This window comes from Solanum lycopersicum, chromosome 2, assembly GCF_036512215.1.
Source record: "Solanum lycopersicum chromosome 2, SLM_r2.1".
NCBI classification, from domain to species: domain Eukaryota; kingdom Viridiplantae; phylum Streptophyta; class Magnoliopsida; order Solanales; family Solanaceae; genus Solanum; species Solanum lycopersicum.
The window spans coordinates 52,591,960-52,612,672 of NC_090801.1; the positions used below are offsets into that span (position 1 = coordinate 52,591,960).

Genomic DNA, 20,713 nt, shown 5'->3' on the forward strand with positions numbered 1-20,713 from the left:
AGTGTTAGTTTCTTTCCTAATATTTGTATATTACAGGATATCTACAATGGCAAGGTGATTGGGATTGGTAGAGAACACAATGGTCTATATCTGCTAAAAGATGAAATAATTGCAACTGTATGCACATCTGTTACAACAGGCAATCAGATTGATCTATGGCACATCAGACTTGGCCATCCATCTCTTAAGGCAATGCAACACATCTCTTCTCTCAAAGATCAAGTGGATACTGGAAAGCCCTATTGTTGTCATACTTGTCCTTTAGCTAAGCAACATAGATTAGCCTTTCCTCTGAGTCATAGTACTTCAGATCATTGTTTCCAACTAATACATATAGATATATGGGGACCTTACAAGACACCTACATATGACAAGAAACAATATTTTGTTACAATTGTTGATGATTTTAGTAGGTTCACCTGGATATGTCTCATTCAATACAAAACTGAAGTTACTTTCATTTTGAGAAATTTTCTGACCATGATCTCTACACAATTCAATACTAAAGTGCAGATTGTTAGGACAGACAATGGTACAGAATTTTTTAATATGAATTGTAATACTCTCTTCTCTTCTCTTGGTATTGTACATCAAAGCTCTTGTGCTTACACTCCACAGCAAAATGGAGTGGTTGAAAGAAAGCATAAACATATTTTGGAGACTGCTAGGGCCTTAAGATTTCACAGTGTAATGCCTATTAAATATTGGGGTCATTGCGTCAAGACAGCTACCTATTTGATTAACAAAGTTCCTAGTAGTGTGTTACAGGGCAGATCTCCTTACACTGTGCTATATGGGAAGGAGCCTAACTTAAATCACTTGAGGGTTTTTGGTTGTTTAGTTTTTGCATCTGTCTTGCCCAGGCTAGACAAGTTTGCTCCAAGAGCCAAAAGGGCAGTTATGATGGGCTATTCTGAAACTCAAAAAGGATATAGACTTTTGAACCTGGAGAATAATCAATTCTTTATTAGCAGGGATGTTACTTTCATAGAGGACATATTTCCTTTCAAAGAAGATCCTCAAGTGCCAGCAGAGTTAATATTGTCTGATTCTGAATTATTTGCTATTGGAGATGATAAGGTGCTGGAATCTAGCAATCACGACACACCAATTCTAGTGTCACATGAGTTACCTGAGGGAACACAAGATGCAGAAGAGGTTATTAGGCCTGAGCACTTACCTCATGATGACACACACACAGGAATTGATTCAACTATAATTGAAACAAATGACCATGCTGAGGCAGTTTCAACTGAAGTTATCAGAAGACCTAGAAGGCCACCCTTGTGGCACAAAGATTATATAGTCTCACAGAAGATCAATTCATCTTGTTTATATCCTATGGAAGATTACTTATCCTACTCTAATCTGGGTCACACTTATCACTCTTATACAGCTGCATTCTCTGTAGCTGTCGAGCCCTCTAATTTCAAATAAGCATCTCTTGACCAACAGTGGATTGATGCAATGCAGGCTGAGGTGAATGCATTAGAACAGAATCAGACTTGGACTATTGTTGATCTGCCTATTGGAAAGAAAGCTATTGGATCAAAATGGGTGTGCAAAATTAAACATAAAGCCAATGGTGACATAGAAAGATACAAAGCAAGATTGGTGGCTAAAGGGTACAACCAGCAGAAAGGCTTGGATTACCATGAAACCTTTTCTCCAGTAGCCAAAATGGTCACTGTGAGAACTGTTATTGGAGTTGCAGCATCTCACAAATGGCCCTTATATCAAATGGATGTTCATAATGCCTTTCTACAAGGTGACTTGACTGAAGAAGTGTACATGACCTTACCTCAGGGCTTTCAGAGGCAGGGGGAGAACAAAGTCTGTAAACTTCTCAAGTCTCTATACGGACTTAAACAAGCCTCTAGACAATGGAATCTTAAGCTGACTGATGCTTTGGTAGAGGCTGGATATACACAAAGTTCCTATGATCATTCATTGTTCATTAAGAAGATTGGTATTGATGTTGTTGTGGTCTTAGTCTATGTGGATGACCTACTCATTACAGGCAGCAACAATAAAATGATTCAAGACATAAAGGATGCACTGCACAACAATTTTAGCATGAAGGATCTTGGAGATCTTAGATATTTTCTAGGGATTGAGATACTAAGATCAAAAACAGGAATATTATTGAATCAACGAAAATATGCACTAGAGCTGATTTTTGATTGTGGACTAAGTGGTTCTAAGCCAGCAGCTACACCATTGGAGCCTAATAAGAAGCTCACCTCAGTGGATTATGATGAATTTACAGGAAACATAAGTGATCCTTTGTTCAAAGATGTTACAGCCTACCAAAGGCTTGTCGGGAGGTTGTTGTACTTAACCACAACAAGACATGATATATGCTTTGCTGTACAAGTATTGTCGCAGTTCATGCAAAGGCCAAAGATATCTCATTGGGAAGCAGGGATGAGACTAGTGAGATACATCAAAGGTTGTCCAGGGCAAGGCATACTGTTAAGTAGTGAACCTAGTACACAATTAGAAGGATTTTGTGATTCAGATTGGGCATCATGCCCCAACACAAGAAGATCAGTGACTGGGTATACAATAAAGCTGGGGAATTCTCTTATTTCTTGGAAATCAAAGAAACAGCATACAGTGAGCAGAAGCTCAGCTGAAGCTGAATACAGAAGTATGGCAGCAGCTATTTCAGAAATTATATGGCTAGTAGGGATCTTAAAGGAGTTGAATGTGAATACAGAGACACCTGTCAAGTTACATTGTGACAGTAAAGCAGCAATACAAATCAGTGCTAATCCTATATTCCATGAAAGGACAAAGCACATTGAGATTGATTGTCATTTTGTGAGGGAGAAAATCAAGAATGGATTGATACAAACAGAGTATGTCAACACTAAAGAGCAACTAGCAGACCTGATGACAAAAGGCTTGGGAGCTGCACAACACCATTTTTTATTAGGCAAACTTGGAGTATTTGATGTATACACAAACTCCAGCTTGAGGGGGAGTATTGAGATCAATAATATGGTTAATACAGTTAGTTACTGTGGGCCTAACAGCTAGGTGATTAGCACTTATAAAAAGTTAGTTAGAATATGCATTGAGTTAGTTAGAATATGCATTGAGTTAGTTAGATATTTTCTTGTGTAAATACATTGTATTTTCTGATCACTACATACAACAATGAATATAATCTTCTTTCTTCTCTAGATACATTGCTTCACAGATCTGTAAAATCAGATCACAGTTCTTGTATGGAAACTCATTTGAGTGTTTAGATTCACAACTTATCATTAACACCATCATAATTTAGATAAACATAATTAAAGAATTATATTATAAAAAAATTCTCCCTGATGAGTTTTCATTTATTGAAATAATATCCATAATAGATTCATTTAAAATATTATGACAAATATTATTAAGTATATACTCCCTCTATTTCAATAGTCAAATATTTGAGTTTCCAGATTCAGTGTACCAAATCACTATATATATGACCCATCTTTGTGTACTTGTGGCTCAAAAAAAAAAAACCCTAAAAACACAAGGCCAAAAAATGGAGGTTATGTAGAAACATTTTGTTTTGGTACATGGTGCATGCCATGGAAGTTGGTGTTGGTACAAGCTAAAGCCATTGCTAGAGGCTGCTGGCCACAAGGTCACTGCCCTTGACATGGCAGCCTCTGGCATTGATTTGAGAAAAATAGAAGAAATTCGCACACTTGTCGATTATACCGCGCCATTGATGGAGTTTATGGAATCCCTTCCACATGAGGAAAAGGTTGTACTAGTAGGGCATAGTCTTGGTGGTATGAATTTAGCACTTGCTATGGAAAAATACCCAAAAAAGATCTATGCTGCTGTTTTCTTGGCTGCTCTTATGCCTGATTCTGCTCACATGTCCTCCTACGTTTTGGATCAGGTAAATATATATAATTAATACGTATACTATATATCGATCTCTCTCTTTTAATTTGTTTGTCTTATTTGATTTGATATATGCTTTTTGATAATCTTGTGGTTTGTGAATGATTGTTTGTGTTTTATTTATGTAAACTTAATTTTAATGTTCACTACTTGAGTGAATTTTCAACTACAAAATTTTTCTTTACTCAAACTCAAGAACTCGATAATGAGATTCCCATAAGGAATTTAATTTAGTCTCTACAAACTAGTAATTGAAAATGAAAATTTTCAGATTTGGATTCAAATTCAACAACCCACAATTTATTTTTTTTGATTTCGACAATTTTGTAGGTCAATAAAGTTCTCTAATTTTTGGCTTAGATCTTCACACATAATTCGAAATCAATTTACATTAATCCAATACGCCAAACCCAATCACATTCACAAACTTTTCAGATTTGTACAAATTCGATGAACACAATGAAAAACAATAGGTTTTTTTTCTTTCAAATTTTAAGAAATTAATAAAGTCAAGAAAACAATTGAAGGGTTTAAGGTAATTATTATAGAAACTGTATTTTGAAGGACCAATATATATATATATATATCGCTTAATGAAAAAGGAAAGAGTATAACAGAATAAAAATGTAAGAAGGATCTAAACAAAGTTTTTTTTAAAAATATTATATGTACTTAATAGCTGGCAATGTGTGTGAACCTAGTGGCAGAACCAGGATTTTCACGAAAGGTGTCCACTTGCTAAAGTGAATTTTCTCTTCTTAAAAGTGAAAAAAAATATTTGCTAGTAGTGAAATTCGAACACATAAATACTTTAAATTTTTGTATCTTTACTCTTTCAAGGCGCGTAAAACCACTAGGCTACATCATATTATTTGTGTTAATGACGTCCAAAATATATTATTTAACTATTTAATTTACCATTTTACATGTATATACGACATAATATTTCGACGAAGGGCTACGCCACTATGTGGATCACTTCAGGTTATGAGTGTGAGCGTTTACTTAAAATATTAGTATGTAATTGAAAATTATTTTAATGTTCAGCAATTTGAGAGGACGCCAACAAAGAATTGGTGTGACACCCAATTTGTATCATATGGTTCCCCTGAAGAGCCTTTGACATCCATAATTTTGGATCCCAAGTTGTTGGCTCACCGATTTTATCAGTTATGCTCTCCTGAGGTAAGCATTATTTAGAAACAAGTGTTTTATGTTGTTTTGGTGAATGCAAATGACATATCTAAAGCAATATTATTTGGTATAGGATGTTGCGTTAGCATCGACATTAATAAGACCAAGCTCTCAGTTTATCGAAGATCTATCGAAGGCAAAGTATTTCACGGATGAAGGTTATGGATCAGTAAACAAAGTTTATATAATGTTAGAATAGGTTTAGGTTTACGTTTACTGGGCTTAAGCCCATTGTAATTATGTAATTATATATATTCGTTATGCTAATGGAAAACCCCCAAGCAGTTGCAATTCTACTGCCATATACAATTCTACATGGTATCAGAGCCTGGACCGGGAATCAAATCCTAGCCGAGAGTCGACCATCGTCGTTGTCGACCATCGTCGTTGTCGATCATCGCCGTTGTCGACCATTTGTCGACCATCGTTTCTGCAGTATATCGTCGCTGCCCATCTGCCTGGTTTCCGCAGATCTTCTGATCTGTACAGTCCAACTACTCGATCGCCACAGCTTCATAGAAAATCATGACTGTCGATTCCACTGCGAAAATTCGACCGATTCATGATCCAAGCTCCGTCTACTATTTGCACCCGTCTGAAGGACCAAGTAATTCTCTTACTAAATACCTACTGAAGGGAGATAATTTTGACGTTTGGGAGCGAGCTGTTTGTAACGCACTCGAAGGCAGAAGCAAGATTGGTTTTTTATATGAAAAGGGATTTCCAAAGCCCACGAACGAGTTGGAACTTGATGCCTGGAAAGCAAACAACTCAATTATATGTTCATGGATTTTTAACAGTGCCGACGAGACAATTCAGCCAAGTATCGTCTCTCACAAAATTGCCCACGAATTATGGACTGATATAACGGCAAGGTACGGAGGCACGAATGCTCCAAAATCGTGGCAATTAAAGTCCGATCTACAAATGTTAAGACAAAAAGGTCAATTTGTAGTCTCGTACTACAATCAGTTTATAACTATTTGGAACCAATTGTATGGTTCGATTGATCCAACTTATGGGTGTATATGTCCTGCAGCAGCGAAAATGCGTCTTCGATTTGAGGAGGAGAAAACAAATGCGTTTCTTCTCGGACTCGATGATACACAATTCGGATCCACTCGTTCCCAGATTTTCGGCACCCGCCCACTTCCCGTTCTTAATGAAGCTTACTATCTTGTCTCTCAAGAGGAGAGACACAAGTCGATTGTGCGCAACCGTGATGAACAGACCGATGGACTAGCATTCGCCGTAGAAACTCAACCCACACCACCTCCGAAATACAAATGCACTCATTGCGGGAAAAATGGTCATTCCACTGAAAGGTGTTTTCTTTTGATTGGTTTTCCCAATGGAGGAAGAAGGGGTCGTGGGGGAGGACGAGGGGGTCGAGGAGGGCGTGGTCTACAGTCTGGCCGCGAACAACCTTCAGGTCGCAGCGGTGGCATGGCTGCACACGCAGACAGCCCAAACTCACCAGCAGTCACGACATGCAGCAGCCAAGGCGGCAACTTTCCAGGACTGTCGACTGAGCAAATGACTCGACTGCTGCACATGCTCGATACTCCGACACAATCAGGAAATAACACGGGTACGGTTCATGCTTTGTCACCCGATTGGTTAATTGATAGTGGTGCCTCACATCACATGACGGGTAATTTTTCCTCACTTTATGATATTATACCTGTTCCTGAGTGTTCTATTGGTCTCCCGGATGGCACTCGTGTTGTGGCAAATTACTGTGGTAGCGTACAAATTTCTGTCAATCTAATATTGAAAAATGTGTTGTTCGTCCCTAATCTGAAATGCAACTTGATTTCTGTTGGATGCCTGATTAAATCCAACAAGTGTTGTGTGATTTTTGATGATTGTTGTTGCGTGTTACAGGACCGTGTTTCGACAATGGAGATTGGTCGGGGTACAGCTCGTAACGGGGTATACGTGTTCCAGTCTCAAGCTTTCGTGTCCGCTTCTAGAGTCGACCAAGTTGAGTTGTTGCACAAGCGATTGGGTCATCCATCTCCTACAATTTTATGTTCCCCTCCTTTTAATAAAACCCCCTTAGATATCAAACAATTGGAGTCGTGTGAGATTTGTTTTTATTCCAAGCAAACTCGCTCAAAATTTCCTACAAGTTCTAATAAAGTTGCTTCCATTTTTGATTTAATTCATTGTGATTTATGGGGTCCTTATTCTACCTGTCTATCTTCTGGGTCACATTATTTTTTGACTATTGTAGATGATTACTCTAGAGCTATATAGGTGTACCTCATACGCGATAAAAGTGAAGTGACAACTTGCTTAAAACAATTCTTTATCTTGATCCAAACTCAATACCATAAAACTATAAAAATTATCCGATCTGACAATGGTACCGAATTCTTGAATAACCCTCTTCGTCAGTTCTACCACGACATGGGCGTCCTTGTCCAAACATCATGTGTAGGAACCCCCCAACAAAATGGGAGAGTCGAGCGCAAACACCGTCACATTTTAAACGTGGCACGTTCCTTAATGTTCCAAGCGTCGCTACCAGTCGAATTTTGGGGGGAATGTGTCCGTACTGCAGTTTACCTTATTAATCGCACACCTAGCCGTGTCCTCGGTGGCAAGTCTCCATTCGAAATGCTAAATACAACTCCACCAGATATCCCACTTGCGTGTTTTCGGGTGTATCTGTTTTATCCGCAATATCCAACGTCCACCCAACAAATTCGCCCCTCGCAGTATAAAATGTATGTTCCTAGGTTATCCTTCCGGGACGAAAGGTTGGCGGGTATACGATTTGGAAACTCATCGCTTCTTTCATACGCGTGACATCGCGTTTGATGAAACGATGTTTCCGTTCGCACCTACACCTACCAACCAGCAGCCCACGCAACACACACCAACAGTCCCAAGAACAGCAGATTTTCCCGTCACTGCCACACCAACAGCCCAACGAACAACAGACTCTCTCGTCACTGTCTCAACCATGTCGCCCAACCCAAGCACTGTTACCATTAACCAGCAGACCAACAATATGCCACAACAGCCCGACTCCACTGCCTCCACAGAACCTGCAACAACCCCCCCTCCCGTCGACGAAGACGCAGGTCCACCACCTGCTTGAACGTCAAGTCGCGTTCGCCATCCACCCGGTTACCTTTCTGAATATGTGTGTCAATCTGCCACTCACGTACCTCCCGTTACTCGCCCTTCGATCACCCATCGTTCAGGTACATGGTTCCCTATCACTAACTACATTCATTATGAAAAATTGCACGACAGGTATCGTGGTTTCTTGGCTGCACTCTCTGCTACAGACGTCCCCCGATCATTTCGGGATGCTGTAAAATTTGCAAATTGGAGGGAGGCTATGCACTCAGAAATTCGAGCTTTGGAAAACAATTAGACTTGGGTGTTGACTGATCTTCCAGCCGGTAGACGAGCTCTAGGATGTCAATGGGTGTACAAGACAAAATTCCATGCTGATGGATCTAAAGAAAGGGACAAGGCACGACTGGTTGTTCTAGGAAATCATCAGGAATTTGGAACAGACTATACAGATACGTTTGCTCCGGTTGCCCGAATGGGAACTGTGCGAATTTTATTGTCCGTTGCCGTTGCCAAGAATTGGGAGATTCACCAACTTGATGTAAATAACGCCTTTTTACATGGGGATATTACTGAAGAGGTCTACATGCGACTTCCACCAGGTTACTCGAATGCCCACCCAGGCAAAGTATGTCGACTGAAAAAATCTCTATATGGTCTCCGCCAATCACCCAGAAATTGGTTCGCAAAACTGACAATTGCATTGAGGCGCTATGGTTTCAAACAAGCTCATAAGGATCATACTCTCTTCATTTTCCGACGCGGCGCTGACTTTCTGGCCATCCTGATTTATGTAGACGACATCTTAGTCACAGGTAACAACCTCAATCTATGTGCTTCATTCAAAAAATATTTGCACAACTGCTTTCAGCTGAAGGATTTGGGGCCTTTAAAATATTTCTTGGGAATCGAATGTGCCCGTTCGTCAACTGGTTTAGTGCTGTGCCAACGCAAATACGCACTAGAAATTCTGCAGGAGGCCGGACTCACTGACTGCAAACCAGCCTCGACTCCTTTGTCTCCAGGTCATGGCCTGGCCACGTCGACCAGCGCACCAATTCGCGATCCCAGCAAATATCGCTGGTTGGTTGGTCGTCTCATCTATTTGACAATTACGCGTCCGGACTTGGCTTATTCGGTACATCTGCTGTCCCAGTTTATGCACGAGCCCAGAGTTGACCATCTCAATGCTGCTATGCGAGTGCTACGCTACATCAAAGGTCATCCAGGTCAGGGCATTCTTCTCAGAGCAGACAGTAACTTACAGATTATGGCTTATTGTGACTCAGATTGGGCTACATGTCCACTCTCCAGAAAGTCTGTCAGCGGGTATTTTGTTGTGTTGGGGCGATCTCCTATTTCTTGGAAGACCAAGAAACAGCCTACAGTATCTCGTTCTTCCGCCGAAGCTGAGTACCGGGCCATGGCTGACACTTGCTACGAGATTCGGTGGATTCAACACATCCTCAGATGTCTTGGAGTAGCGACTACCTCAGTTCCGAGGTTATATTGTGATAACCAATCTGCCCTGTATATCGCAGCTAATCCAGTATTTCATGAGCGGATGAAGCATGTCGACATTGATTGTCATATCGTACGGGAATGTGTACGACGTCGCGAACTCTCGACTCACTACGTTCCCACAAAACTCCAGCGAGCTGATCTGTTTACTAAACCTCTGTCTCATCCTAACTTTTCATTTCTCTTATCCAAGCTGGGCATTCACGATGTTCATGCTCCAACTTCAGGAGGAGTGTTAGAATAGGTTTAGGTTTACGTTTACTGGGCTTAAGCCCATTGTAATTATGTAATTATATATATTCGTTATGCTAATGGAAAACCCCCAAGCAGTTGCAATTCTACTGCCATATACAATTCTACATATAATCTGCACTGAGGATAAAGCCATGCCAAAAGAATTCCAGCAATGGCAAATTGATAACATTGAATCCGTCACCGACGTAAAGGAGATTAAAGGTGCTGATCATACGGCAATGCTATATATGCCCAAACAACTTTGTGACACTCTATTGGAGATTGTCCAAAAGTACAATTGATCCATCTTCTACTCTCTTTTGAACAATTAGTTGTTGTTGCTTTCAATTGGAAAAAAACACATGTTTGTGTTCGTGGTGAAGTATCAATAAAATGTTTTAGACTTGTTTGACAAAACTATATTCTCTTTTAACGGTTAAATGTACTTTTATTTACAATCTTCATACAACTATCATGATATGTATACATATTAATTATATGAGATCTTGAGACGGATGAATATGTCTAGTAAATTGTATGATCATAATATATATTTGGAAAAATAATAAGTTAATTCATGTAATTCATGTCTCAATATAAAGATTGATGATACATTTTTTCTAGAATGTTATAAATTTTTATTGTATTAAAACTTGCAAGTGAATTTCATGTATCCAACACATGGTATAAGTAGAGTTCTAACGAAAATTAGTCATTGAATTATAAGATACATGTCTAACCAAGTATTGAGAAAATTGAGGTGTGAACTTGGAATCACAATAGAAGATTTAATTCGATACAACGCGCAAAACCTTACCAGCCCTTGACATATGAACAAGAAAACCTGTCCTTAACGGGATGGTACTTACTAGAATTAGAGTCTGATTTGCTTGAAGATATATTAGGGGTGGACCCACATGGGTTCCAGGAAATTCACCCGAACCCCCTCGGAAAACATTAAATAATATATATAAGGTAAATTTTCTGCATTTATGTAAATATATTAATTTGAACCTCCTTATAAACAATAAGTAAGTTATAGTGTAATGGTAGATCTCCTTTAAATTAACCCCTCAAGTTCCCCGTTTGAATCGTACATGATCAATCTTCACTTTTCTTAAGCTTCTCTTTATTTAATTTCGGGACCAATTTTTCGCATTTATAATTTTTTTAAAAACAAAAAAAAAATGTTAAAAGAGTAGATTTAAACTAAAAAAAAAAAAACTCGAACGTGCCAAAAGGTTTCTTGTAAAGGAACTAACTTTTTGTAGCTAAAAGCTAGATATTATTACTTCTTGAAATGTGTTTTCTTGACTTATTAACACGTCTATACTTGTATTTTTCAAACTCTCTACAAAAAAAATTCTTATTCAATCATTAGATTGCTCACGCTTAAAGAGGTATCTCAAATTAACAATAGTCAACATCAACAATAAACTCAGTGAAATCTCATAAAATGAATTCTAGAGATAGAATATACACAAACCTCACCGCACTATCTTTACGAGGTAGAAAGATTATTTAAAAAAAAAAACTCTTTGACTCAAGAAAATTAAAACAATAATTAAGAGAAAAATATGACAGCTAATATATATACAAGAAGCACATTGTCATCACCTAAACACAATAAACAAACATGTGATGATACCCACAAAATAACCATATAACCCTATCTTAGAGTTCTTCTGACTTAAAAAGAGTGCTAAGCCAAAGGAAAAGTTTCACAAAGGCCTGAAAATGGAACCTATCAAGAAACAAGGAAGACACTTTGTTTTGGTACATGGTGCATGCCATGGAGGTTGGTGTTGGTACAAACTAAAGCCCCTTCTAGAGGTTGCAGGCCACAAGGTCACAACTCTTGATTTGGCAGCCTCTGGTATTGATTTGAGAAAAATAGAGCAACTTCACACATTTCATGATTACACTTTGCCATTGATGGAATTGATGGAATCTCTTCCACAAGAGGAGAAAGTCATACTAGTTGGACATAGTCTTGGTGGTATGAATTTGGGACTTGTTATGGAAAAATACCCACAAAAGATCTATGTTGCTGTTTTCTTGGCTGCCTTCATGCCTGATTCTATTCACTCGTCTTCCTATGTCTTGGATCAGGTAAGTAATACAGTAAAACCTCTATAAATTAATAATCTCTCTAAAATAATATTTTCCTTTTGTTTCGATTTGGGCCAATGAAAAAAATCATCAATTTCAATAAGATAATAAGATAATATATTTTCAGAAAATCCTTATATAAATATGTGGTCCCATTAACATCACAAATTAATAATTCTTTAATGTACAAATATATCTAAGACAATTTAGTGGAATATGATTATATTGTGATATGATTTTTCTTAAAATTTAGATATAGTTGAAGCTCATCTCTAACATTTCTTATTGCATCCAAAAGCTCTGGTGTTGTCTTTTCGAATTGCACTATAAAATTGCGAAGAATTCTAGATACGACAAGTGTTTTTTTTATGCGTATCTAGTTCCAAAGGTGCAATATCAGCTTCAACTTCATCATCAACATTGCTTTTTTTGATGATATCCACAATTTCTTCTTAACTCTAGACCTCTGAACAAGTATCACTTTCACTCGTATAATCAAACATGTTATTGACATCCATTTTATTATGATAACCGAGATCATTAATCATGACCACAAGTTCTTGAATGACGTTTTCACAAGTAGGTTCATTCATATTCTTTGAGATTAGATCCCCGAACAATTTTTACAGTATTGAAAACAATTTGTTATTGTCTCTTGCTGAACATTTGTTGTTCAAACAAGAATTGCATAATTAATAGCATCCAAAACATTGATCTTTGTTAGATCATTTTGTCCCATTCCATACCTTCTAATATCATACGATAAATTATGTTCGATAATACATCTTCAAAGCTCTTATAATCACAACATCACAACGTTGAAATGAATAAGATAAATAACTTTGATATATTCGTTGTACTTTATGTATGATATTTTTTTTATGTGAAATCGATAAAGCTACTCGCGTGATTTGGAATAGAGTTAGAGTATGATACATAAATTAGTAAGATACAATGATTTTGAGATAAAAAAAAATTAACCTTCATCGAATTTCAAACTATTCTTCAAATTAATAAATATTAATTTATCAATTAAATAATACTTCTATAAAATAATAAAATTTCATAATCCTATCTATATTAATTTATAGAGATTTTACTGTACATACATACCTAATAATGCTTTTTTGATATTGTCATTTCATCTTGATTTTTGTGATTTTTATTCGTTTGTCTTGATTGAAAATTCAGAATTTAAAATTGAAGAATTATGTTATTTATATATATAATCAATTTAGAGTCACTGAATTTTATATTTAAAAGTCATTCAATTTTAATTAATTAACTTTCATGGCCATACAATTTTATTAAATATAGATTCTATAGTCATAAAAATAATATTTCACTATATATTTAATGATGTGAGAGCCAATTTTCTATGAGCAAATGAGTTCCATACATATTTATTATTAAAAAAATTCTATTCATAATAATTTGAATTTATTCATCTAGTATTTTCCATGAAACTTTAGAATTTATGGATAAAATAATTACACCGCAATAAATTCATGATAGGTCCATTAACTTTCTATAGTTGAAAATTAGCAACACGTCAAAACTTTACATTTAATAATTTGTTCAACGTACAATAGATGCTCAACAGTTACATCAATATTTTTTAACGTTTGTCCCACCTACCTTTTAATATAATTTTCTAAAATACATTATTTCTCCACGTTTGTCTTGTAGCTCTCGTTTATGTTTATTTTTATTTTTTTTTAGTAGGGGCAGGCTAAATGATATTTTTGTGTGTATATGGATTTGCTAATCTCGCATTGTGTACCACTTTTTAATTTTTCCAATAAAAAAGGGTCAAAATTATTTATGAATTATATGAATAGATTATTTATATCTTTTGTTATATTTTGAAAAATTAGGATTTATTACAAAAGTCGCCACAAAAGTCCAAAAAATCGTCACTAAAATTTTTAACATTAAATTTTAATTTTATGTTTTTTTATTCATTTCTTTTTTTAAAAAAAAATGATATCAATTAAGTAGGAGTTTGAAGACAGAGTATATCTTATTTTTATGTTAATGTATACAATGTACAATTATGCATTTTATAGTAAAATATGTGAAACGAGAAGTAATTTTCATTATTTTTCGTAATAATAAGGGTCTTTTTAATATCAACATTGGAAGTTATTTATTTTAGAAAATTAGGTTGCAATCTAAAAATAATTATCATATCTTTTTTTTTTTTGAAAAAATAGGTTTTACTATTAGTTGTCACTAAAAATGACTCACAATCTTTAGTGGCAATATTTTGAGATTTTGTGGCAACTTTGTCGCCACTAAAGATCAAATTCTTTTGTAGTGAATCTTAATTGCCAACGCATAAGTGGAGGGATGAGTCCCAATGTGGTATTGCCACATCACTAAAAAAATTGGGGTGTTAACTCTTGAAGGTATTTATGATCTCCTAGGATAACAGGGGGTATTTTTTATCCCAAAATATAATGAAGAATATAAGTGGTTTATTTCACATAGTTTAAAAGCAATTTTAATCTTTTCTTCGATTTTCTAAAATACCCCTAAAATTCATTGCAACGTATTAATAAAAGAGAATCATTTTGGTCTCTCGCAAATAATTAAACTTTTATTATTTAGTGTCTGATTTTTCATTGTCTGTGATATGTCCCTCTCCATTGTTTCTACGATCTTCTCCATGATCATCCACCCCTGATCTCTCATCCTCTAGTGAAAAAGAGTCATAAATTTTATTAAAGATGTCAAATAATAATGTTTGCGACTGTCAAAATAAAAAAAAAAGTTATCCTACTTGGAGTTCAAACTCAGAACTACCTCATTCAAATGGACCTTTTATTACTATGTCAAAGGCATACTTTTGTTATGAGTGTTCAACTTTAAATATATATAATTTACATATAGAATTTGACACACATATATATATATATATATATCGTACGACGAAAGTTATCCAGTGGAATAGCTATAGCTATGCCCCTGAACCCCAACCCCACTTTAAACTACTTATATAATTCATATATGTATTAGTTATACACTTTACATAGTAAAAATCATAGTATTAACAATAGAATAACTTATTAATATAATAATATGAATAAGCATGTTTAAAGATAAGATTATTGTTGATGCATCAAGCCAAAGAGTAAATCAAAAATAATCTCAAAGTATTATTAATATCAACATTACTATTATTATTAATACACACTGTTCGATATTATTCTTTCTTATATAATATAGCACCTGTATTTTCACAGTAGCAATTTTTGGAAATGACTGATTTTGAAGTCCAATATCCAAGCATCTTCGATCCAGGCAAAGATGAATTTAAAATTTAAAATCAAATCTAACACATTAAATTTTATCACAAAATTAAATTAGTATCAGAACTAATAATAGTCTAATAGTTGATGATATGATATGACATATATTCGATTGGTTCAACTAATTCAAACATCTTAGATAAGTAATATATCTATATATGTAGATTATTTTTTTTATAAAATAAATATAATATTATTAATTTCGAATGCATCTGCTGAACTTCAACTTTTTCTATCTCAATTCTTCACTGCCTTGTGTTTTTCGCAAGGTAACTCAATTTTGAAATTTTTTTTGTCCATATAGCTTCTCTAGTTTTATTAATCATCCTTTTTATTTGAATTTTCTTCAGTTATTTTTTTTTTTGTCGATTGTAATAATTTTGATAAATATTGATAAACCGTAAATAATAGGTGAATTTAAAATATGTGATCTTGATATGATGAATTAGATGTGATTAATCTGTTCGTTAGAAAATAAAAAACACATTATTTATGTTGATTGTGACTGATAGGTTTTATTCATAAACCCAATTTTATTTGTGATTTTTGTGAAGTATTTTGAGAGGATGCAAACAATGAATTGGTTGGACACCCAATTTGTATCATATGGTTCCCATGAAGAGCCTCTGCCATCCATATTTTTTGGGCCCAAGTTCTTGGCTTACAATCTTTATCAATTATGCCCTCCTGAGGTAAGCTTCATTTAGCTCGTTCAAATATTTCACTTAGACGCTCAAATTAAGTTTTGTTCTAATTTAATATTTTAATTCCTAATAAAGTGTTCTGTTTAGCTTACGGTATAAATTTTGGGGAAAAAATTATTTGTGTTCTCCTTAGTCTATTAAGTAGTTAAGTAAATCATACAAAATATGTTTATCTCCTTTAGTTACATGCATCAATTTCAAGCAAAAAAATCCAGAGGTTTTATGACTTACTAAGGTGAATACATATAATTAAAAAGGAGATGACGTATTTTATGTGATTAAACTTAACTACCTAATACACAAATTTATTTTTTAAAATTTGAACATAAAGTTTCCAATTGAAAAACACTTCATTAAGAATTAAAGTGTTCAATTGAAATATGACTTAATTTGAATATTTAAATGATATATCCGGTCAAGTTTAGAAGTTGATTATGTATTAAGTTTTTATAATACACATAAATTTTAAAAGCCAACTATTTATTCTTTCACATGGTACGAACTAGAACCATCTATTTAAATCGAGCATGTTCTTTTTCTTTTTTTTTTTGATAAAATCTAAAATGATAGGTCTTTGTTTATAAAATATAAACTTATATGTGAAGTTTTTAATTTTGATTTTTTTGAAATTGAAGTTGAAATTTTATGTAGATTTAATAAACAATCACTGATTTCAAATGTAAAGTAATATTTTGAATGATAATGTGGTAGGATGTTGCATTGGTATCATCATTGGGGAGAGCAAGTTCTTTATTCCTAGAAGATTTGTCAAAATCAAAGTATTTGACAGATGAAGGATATGGATCAGTGAAGAAAGTTTATATAGTATGCACAGATGATAAACTCCTACCAAAAGAGTTTCAAAAATGGCAAATTGACAACATTAATAGCATCATAGAAACAAAGGAAATTGAAGGTGCTGATCATATGGCAATGCTAAGTATGCCCAAAAAACTTTGTGACACTCTCTTGGAGATTGCAGATAAATACAATTGATCCACCTTCTACTCATTTGAATAATTAATAGTTGTTGCTTTCAACTTGAAAAATAATTACTAGATGTGTTCTTGATTGTGTTGCCTTTCTATACATTAAGTGTGTTTAAACATAATTGAAATTCTTCAAAAACCTTCTGAATGAAGCAGATATTGAAAATTACCTATTTATCCACGTTGGTAGGTAGGGACTTATCTATGTGATACTTTAGCTTGTAATTTATACTAACTGCATATTTGGTGAATGTTTGTGATAGCTTATCCCACCATTTATATCATAGTGATGGAATAAATTATCATATATATATATTGAAATAAGTTATTCCAGAACAGTTAATTTCAGGATAATTAATCTTGAATAACTTGTTCCCAATCAATCGACTATAGATCGTCAGCATTAAGAGAAATAATGAGAAATATGTACAACTAGCAGCAATATGTTACATACACAGTTGTTGTGCTTATCGATAACATGATCTTAAATAACAGGCTATAAAAGATAAAATATTAGCAGTAGATAATAGAACATTGTCGTACCTATACTTCTATCTAATAGTCATAGTATTTCTCCAATAGCTCCTCTTGTTCTTTAACTTATACTTTAATTATCACACTATTTTATTATAGCTACTGTTTCTTTTTTCACGATGCTTTATCGTACTTTCGATAATATTTTATCATAATTTCTTGATAAGCACATAATTACTGTCACATGCAAATCCTTAGATGACAAGATATAGCAACATTGAAAACCTAATTTGCCTAATTAATTAAGTTACAGAAACAATTGGTAGTACCCTGTTACATAAAACTAACCCATACTCAAAATCATTTTCATTAATTAAAATAATCTCCACTTCCAACAAATCCTCCCTCTCCGCCGGAGAACTGCCACATTCCGGCTCCGCCACCATTGTTATAATTCCGACTGTACGAATCCGGAGCTCCGGTAAACGGCCAAACATTACCTCTTCCAATACCAAACCCCATATCCTCAATTCCACCAAGCGCTAAAACCCCAGGCCCATGAGAACTCAACAACGACGTGAAATTATTGATAGGCTTCACATCGGTACCAAAAAGTAATTGATTGGCTGCCGGAAGCGGAAGCATAAACGGAGAATTACCGGGTACAGCGTGAGAAGAAACGGAAGCAATGGTGGAGGAAAAGGGGGTATTGGTGTAAATACGAGAGCGTTTTGCATTTTTGCGGCTACCTCCACCAATAGGGATGTCACGTAAAGTGCCCCCTTGGGTCCAGTAACGGCGGCAAGACTTGCAGAAATGGCGTGGCTGAGACAAATTGTAGTTGTTGTAGTAACAGAACTTTGTGTTGATAGAGTCACAGCGTGGGCAAGGAAGGTGATGATCAGGTTCTTGTGTTGGTGGTGCTTGCACACCACCTGTTTGTTGTTTTGTCACTAATTTTTCACTTGATTCCAAAGTCATTTTTGCAGAGTAATTAAGTTGGAGCTAGTAGAATTGTGGACCTGATGGGAAACAATGAAATTAATGGCATTTTATTTATAGAGAGGAGAATGATAATATGAAACAGAGTCTCAGTGTGTTCTGTTCTGAAGCTTATGTGCAGCTTTTTGCAGGCATATTTGCCACGAGATATGAATTTTTATCTCCATTTTAAAGCGAATGATAGTAATTTTATTTGATATGAAATTTAAGAAAATAAAAACACTTTCTCAAACATGGCACTTCAAATATTATCAAAAATGATAGTTCTTTTTTTAACAGAATAAAAGAAAAAATATGTCTTTTTTTTTTTAAAACGGAATGACGATATTTAGACAAACTGGAAAAATGCAGTGACTTTATTTGGGTCGGCTTCAAAATGGGGGCTATTGTTAGTCTATCTCACTGCTTGCCTTTGTGTTTTTCTTGCTATCACTCCTTTCGTTTTGTCATTTTCTTGTCATTACATTGTGTCCCTCAATCTTTCTTTTGGTCTAAAGTGATGATCACTTTTTTTTTAATTTTTTTTTCAATTATATTAGGTTAATAGGTTCTGAATTGGATATTTTTAGCTTCCTGAAATATACCATATCTGTGATAAACTATTTTAACTTGTGCTACCATATTTAATGAAAAAGAGATGCTAGTAGGAGAATCTCAGTGGCGTTTGAGACATGATGGTTAACTATTTGAATTTTTACCGTATATAATTTAAGATTATAAAATTAAATTTTTATTTAATTATTTTATTAAATTTGTTCTAAATCAAATTAGGTTATTTTTAATTTAACGGAGGGAGTATGTTATTATGAAAAAGTCTTTAGCTTTTCAATGGTAAGGAAGGAGGATGAATAAAAGTTGTAGTGGAATGTTACGATCAATAGAGATTTTGAATTCGAACTCTTAAATTCAGTCAGCACAATATGAATATCGAACACTAGGTGAGAAACCCAAAAAAAAAGAACTTCAAACATCTATGTCACTTTGTCATATCTTAAATGATCGAAGGCAAAGAGTATCATTTATGCCTAATCACAAACTATAGAACAAGAAAAAAGAAGAGCATTTCCTAGCTTGCATTGCAGGAGAAGTAAACAAAAAAAGCTTAAAATTTTTTTCTTGTTACAAACTAAAATTTGTCAAACGTTAATTGCTCCATGTAATTAACTTGTAGAATTAATACCGAAGAGAGTGTATTAGTAATGTTGGAATTTTCTTATCCACTGTTTGGCTCGATATATTAAAGGTTGTTCTATCCTTAGTCATGCTTATCTATGATTAGGGTATATAACTAACATAAAAAAGAAAGTCCTTTCAAACGCAGAATTAAATAATACCATAACTAATACATATATTATATTTTTAATACATTCTGTCAAACGATCCCTCGATACATTGGGTAGTTTTGATGGAGTATTAGAATAATTCACAGCATAGATGGTCAAAAAGAGAGACAACTTGAGTCAGAAAAAGGAACCAACTCCATTGTGTTTATCTCAAGAAAGTTAGCAATAATATTATCAATTGGACAAAGGGGCAAAACCAAAAAATTGATCAAGACATGAGCTAATTGAAACCAAATTAAGGCTGCTTCAATTAATAAAGAGGATAGGCGTGTAAGAAGATGAAAGTGATTGAGGATATATATATATATACACACTTTGACTGATATATATATATATATATATATATATATATATATATAAATCAATCTTAGTACAGACACTATGTATTATAATGTCGGATTAGCGTGCGAGTCCTCTTTGTCACATGCATCCATGCATGTCATTTTCTTCCTATCACCTCCCTCCTTCAAATATTTAATTTGTTGTAACACGTAACTTACACGATAGTAGATATTATATCTCACATTGTTATATTTCACTGTAAGTGACGTATATAGTAATTTTTGTAACCGGTGTTAATATTTAAAATCAAATTAATAATTGATACTCCGTTTACATATAAAAAAAAACATTTCCTTTCGTACTGAACTCACCATATATCTCAAGTCATTTTCGAAAATAATTTCCGACACTCTCTTCTTCATTGTGCTTCGATTTGTCAAACCTCTCATTTAAAGTCATGTTTGCTGCAGCGATTGTTAAGTCTCTCTAATACACATGAATCATGATATGTGCTAAGGATATTCAATTCAATTGTG

General features: G+C 34.6%; 3 protein-coding genes across 6 annotated transcripts; 2 read left to right on the forward strand and 1 right to left on the reverse strand.

The window, feature by feature from the left end:
* Positions 1-5,417: 5,417 nt before the first annotated feature.
* LOC109119559 (retrovirus-related Pol polyprotein from transposon RE2) lies at positions 5,418-9,097 on the forward strand. Of its 4 annotated transcripts, XM_069293425.1 has the most exons (3): positions 5,447-6,049; positions 6,146-6,697; positions 6,994-7,273. In XM_069293425.1, the coding sequence occupies exons 1-3, from the start codon at positions 5,632-5,634 to the stop codon at positions 7,035-7,037; spliced, it is 1,014 nt and encodes a 337-aa protein (XP_069149526.1). In that variant the 5' UTR covers positions 5,447-5,631; the 3' UTR covers positions 7,038-7,273. The 4 variants fall into 4 exon arrangements, with proteins under 4 accessions (XP_019067751.1, XP_069149526.1, XP_069149525.1 ...); XM_019212206.3 differs by having other exon boundaries at positions 5,418-6,697; XM_069293424.1 differs by having other exon boundaries at positions 6,146-9,097.
* Positions 9,098-11,576: 2,479 nt separating this feature from the next.
* Positions 11,577-17,281, forward strand: LOC101260990 (putative methylesterase). Its single transcript, NM_001366911.1, has 3 exons — positions 11,577-12,069; positions 15,938-16,075; positions 16,799-17,281. Exons 1-3 carry the CDS (start codon positions 11,695-11,697, stop codon positions 17,081-17,083), a joined length of 798 nt encoding a protein of 265 aa, NP_001353840.1. The 5' UTR covers positions 11,577-11,694; the 3' UTR covers positions 17,084-17,281.
* Positions 17,282-17,784: 503 nt separating this feature from the next.
* On the reverse strand, positions 17,785-18,956 carry LOC101260606 (dof zinc finger protein DOF3.4-like). Its single transcript, XM_004233894.5, has one exon. It carries the CDS (start codon positions 18,529-18,531, stop codon positions 17,920-17,922), a length of 612 nt encoding a protein of 203 aa, XP_004233942.1. The 5' UTR covers positions 18,532-18,956; the 3' UTR covers positions 17,785-17,919.
* Between the last annotated feature and the right edge of the window lie 1,757 nt (positions 18,957-20,713).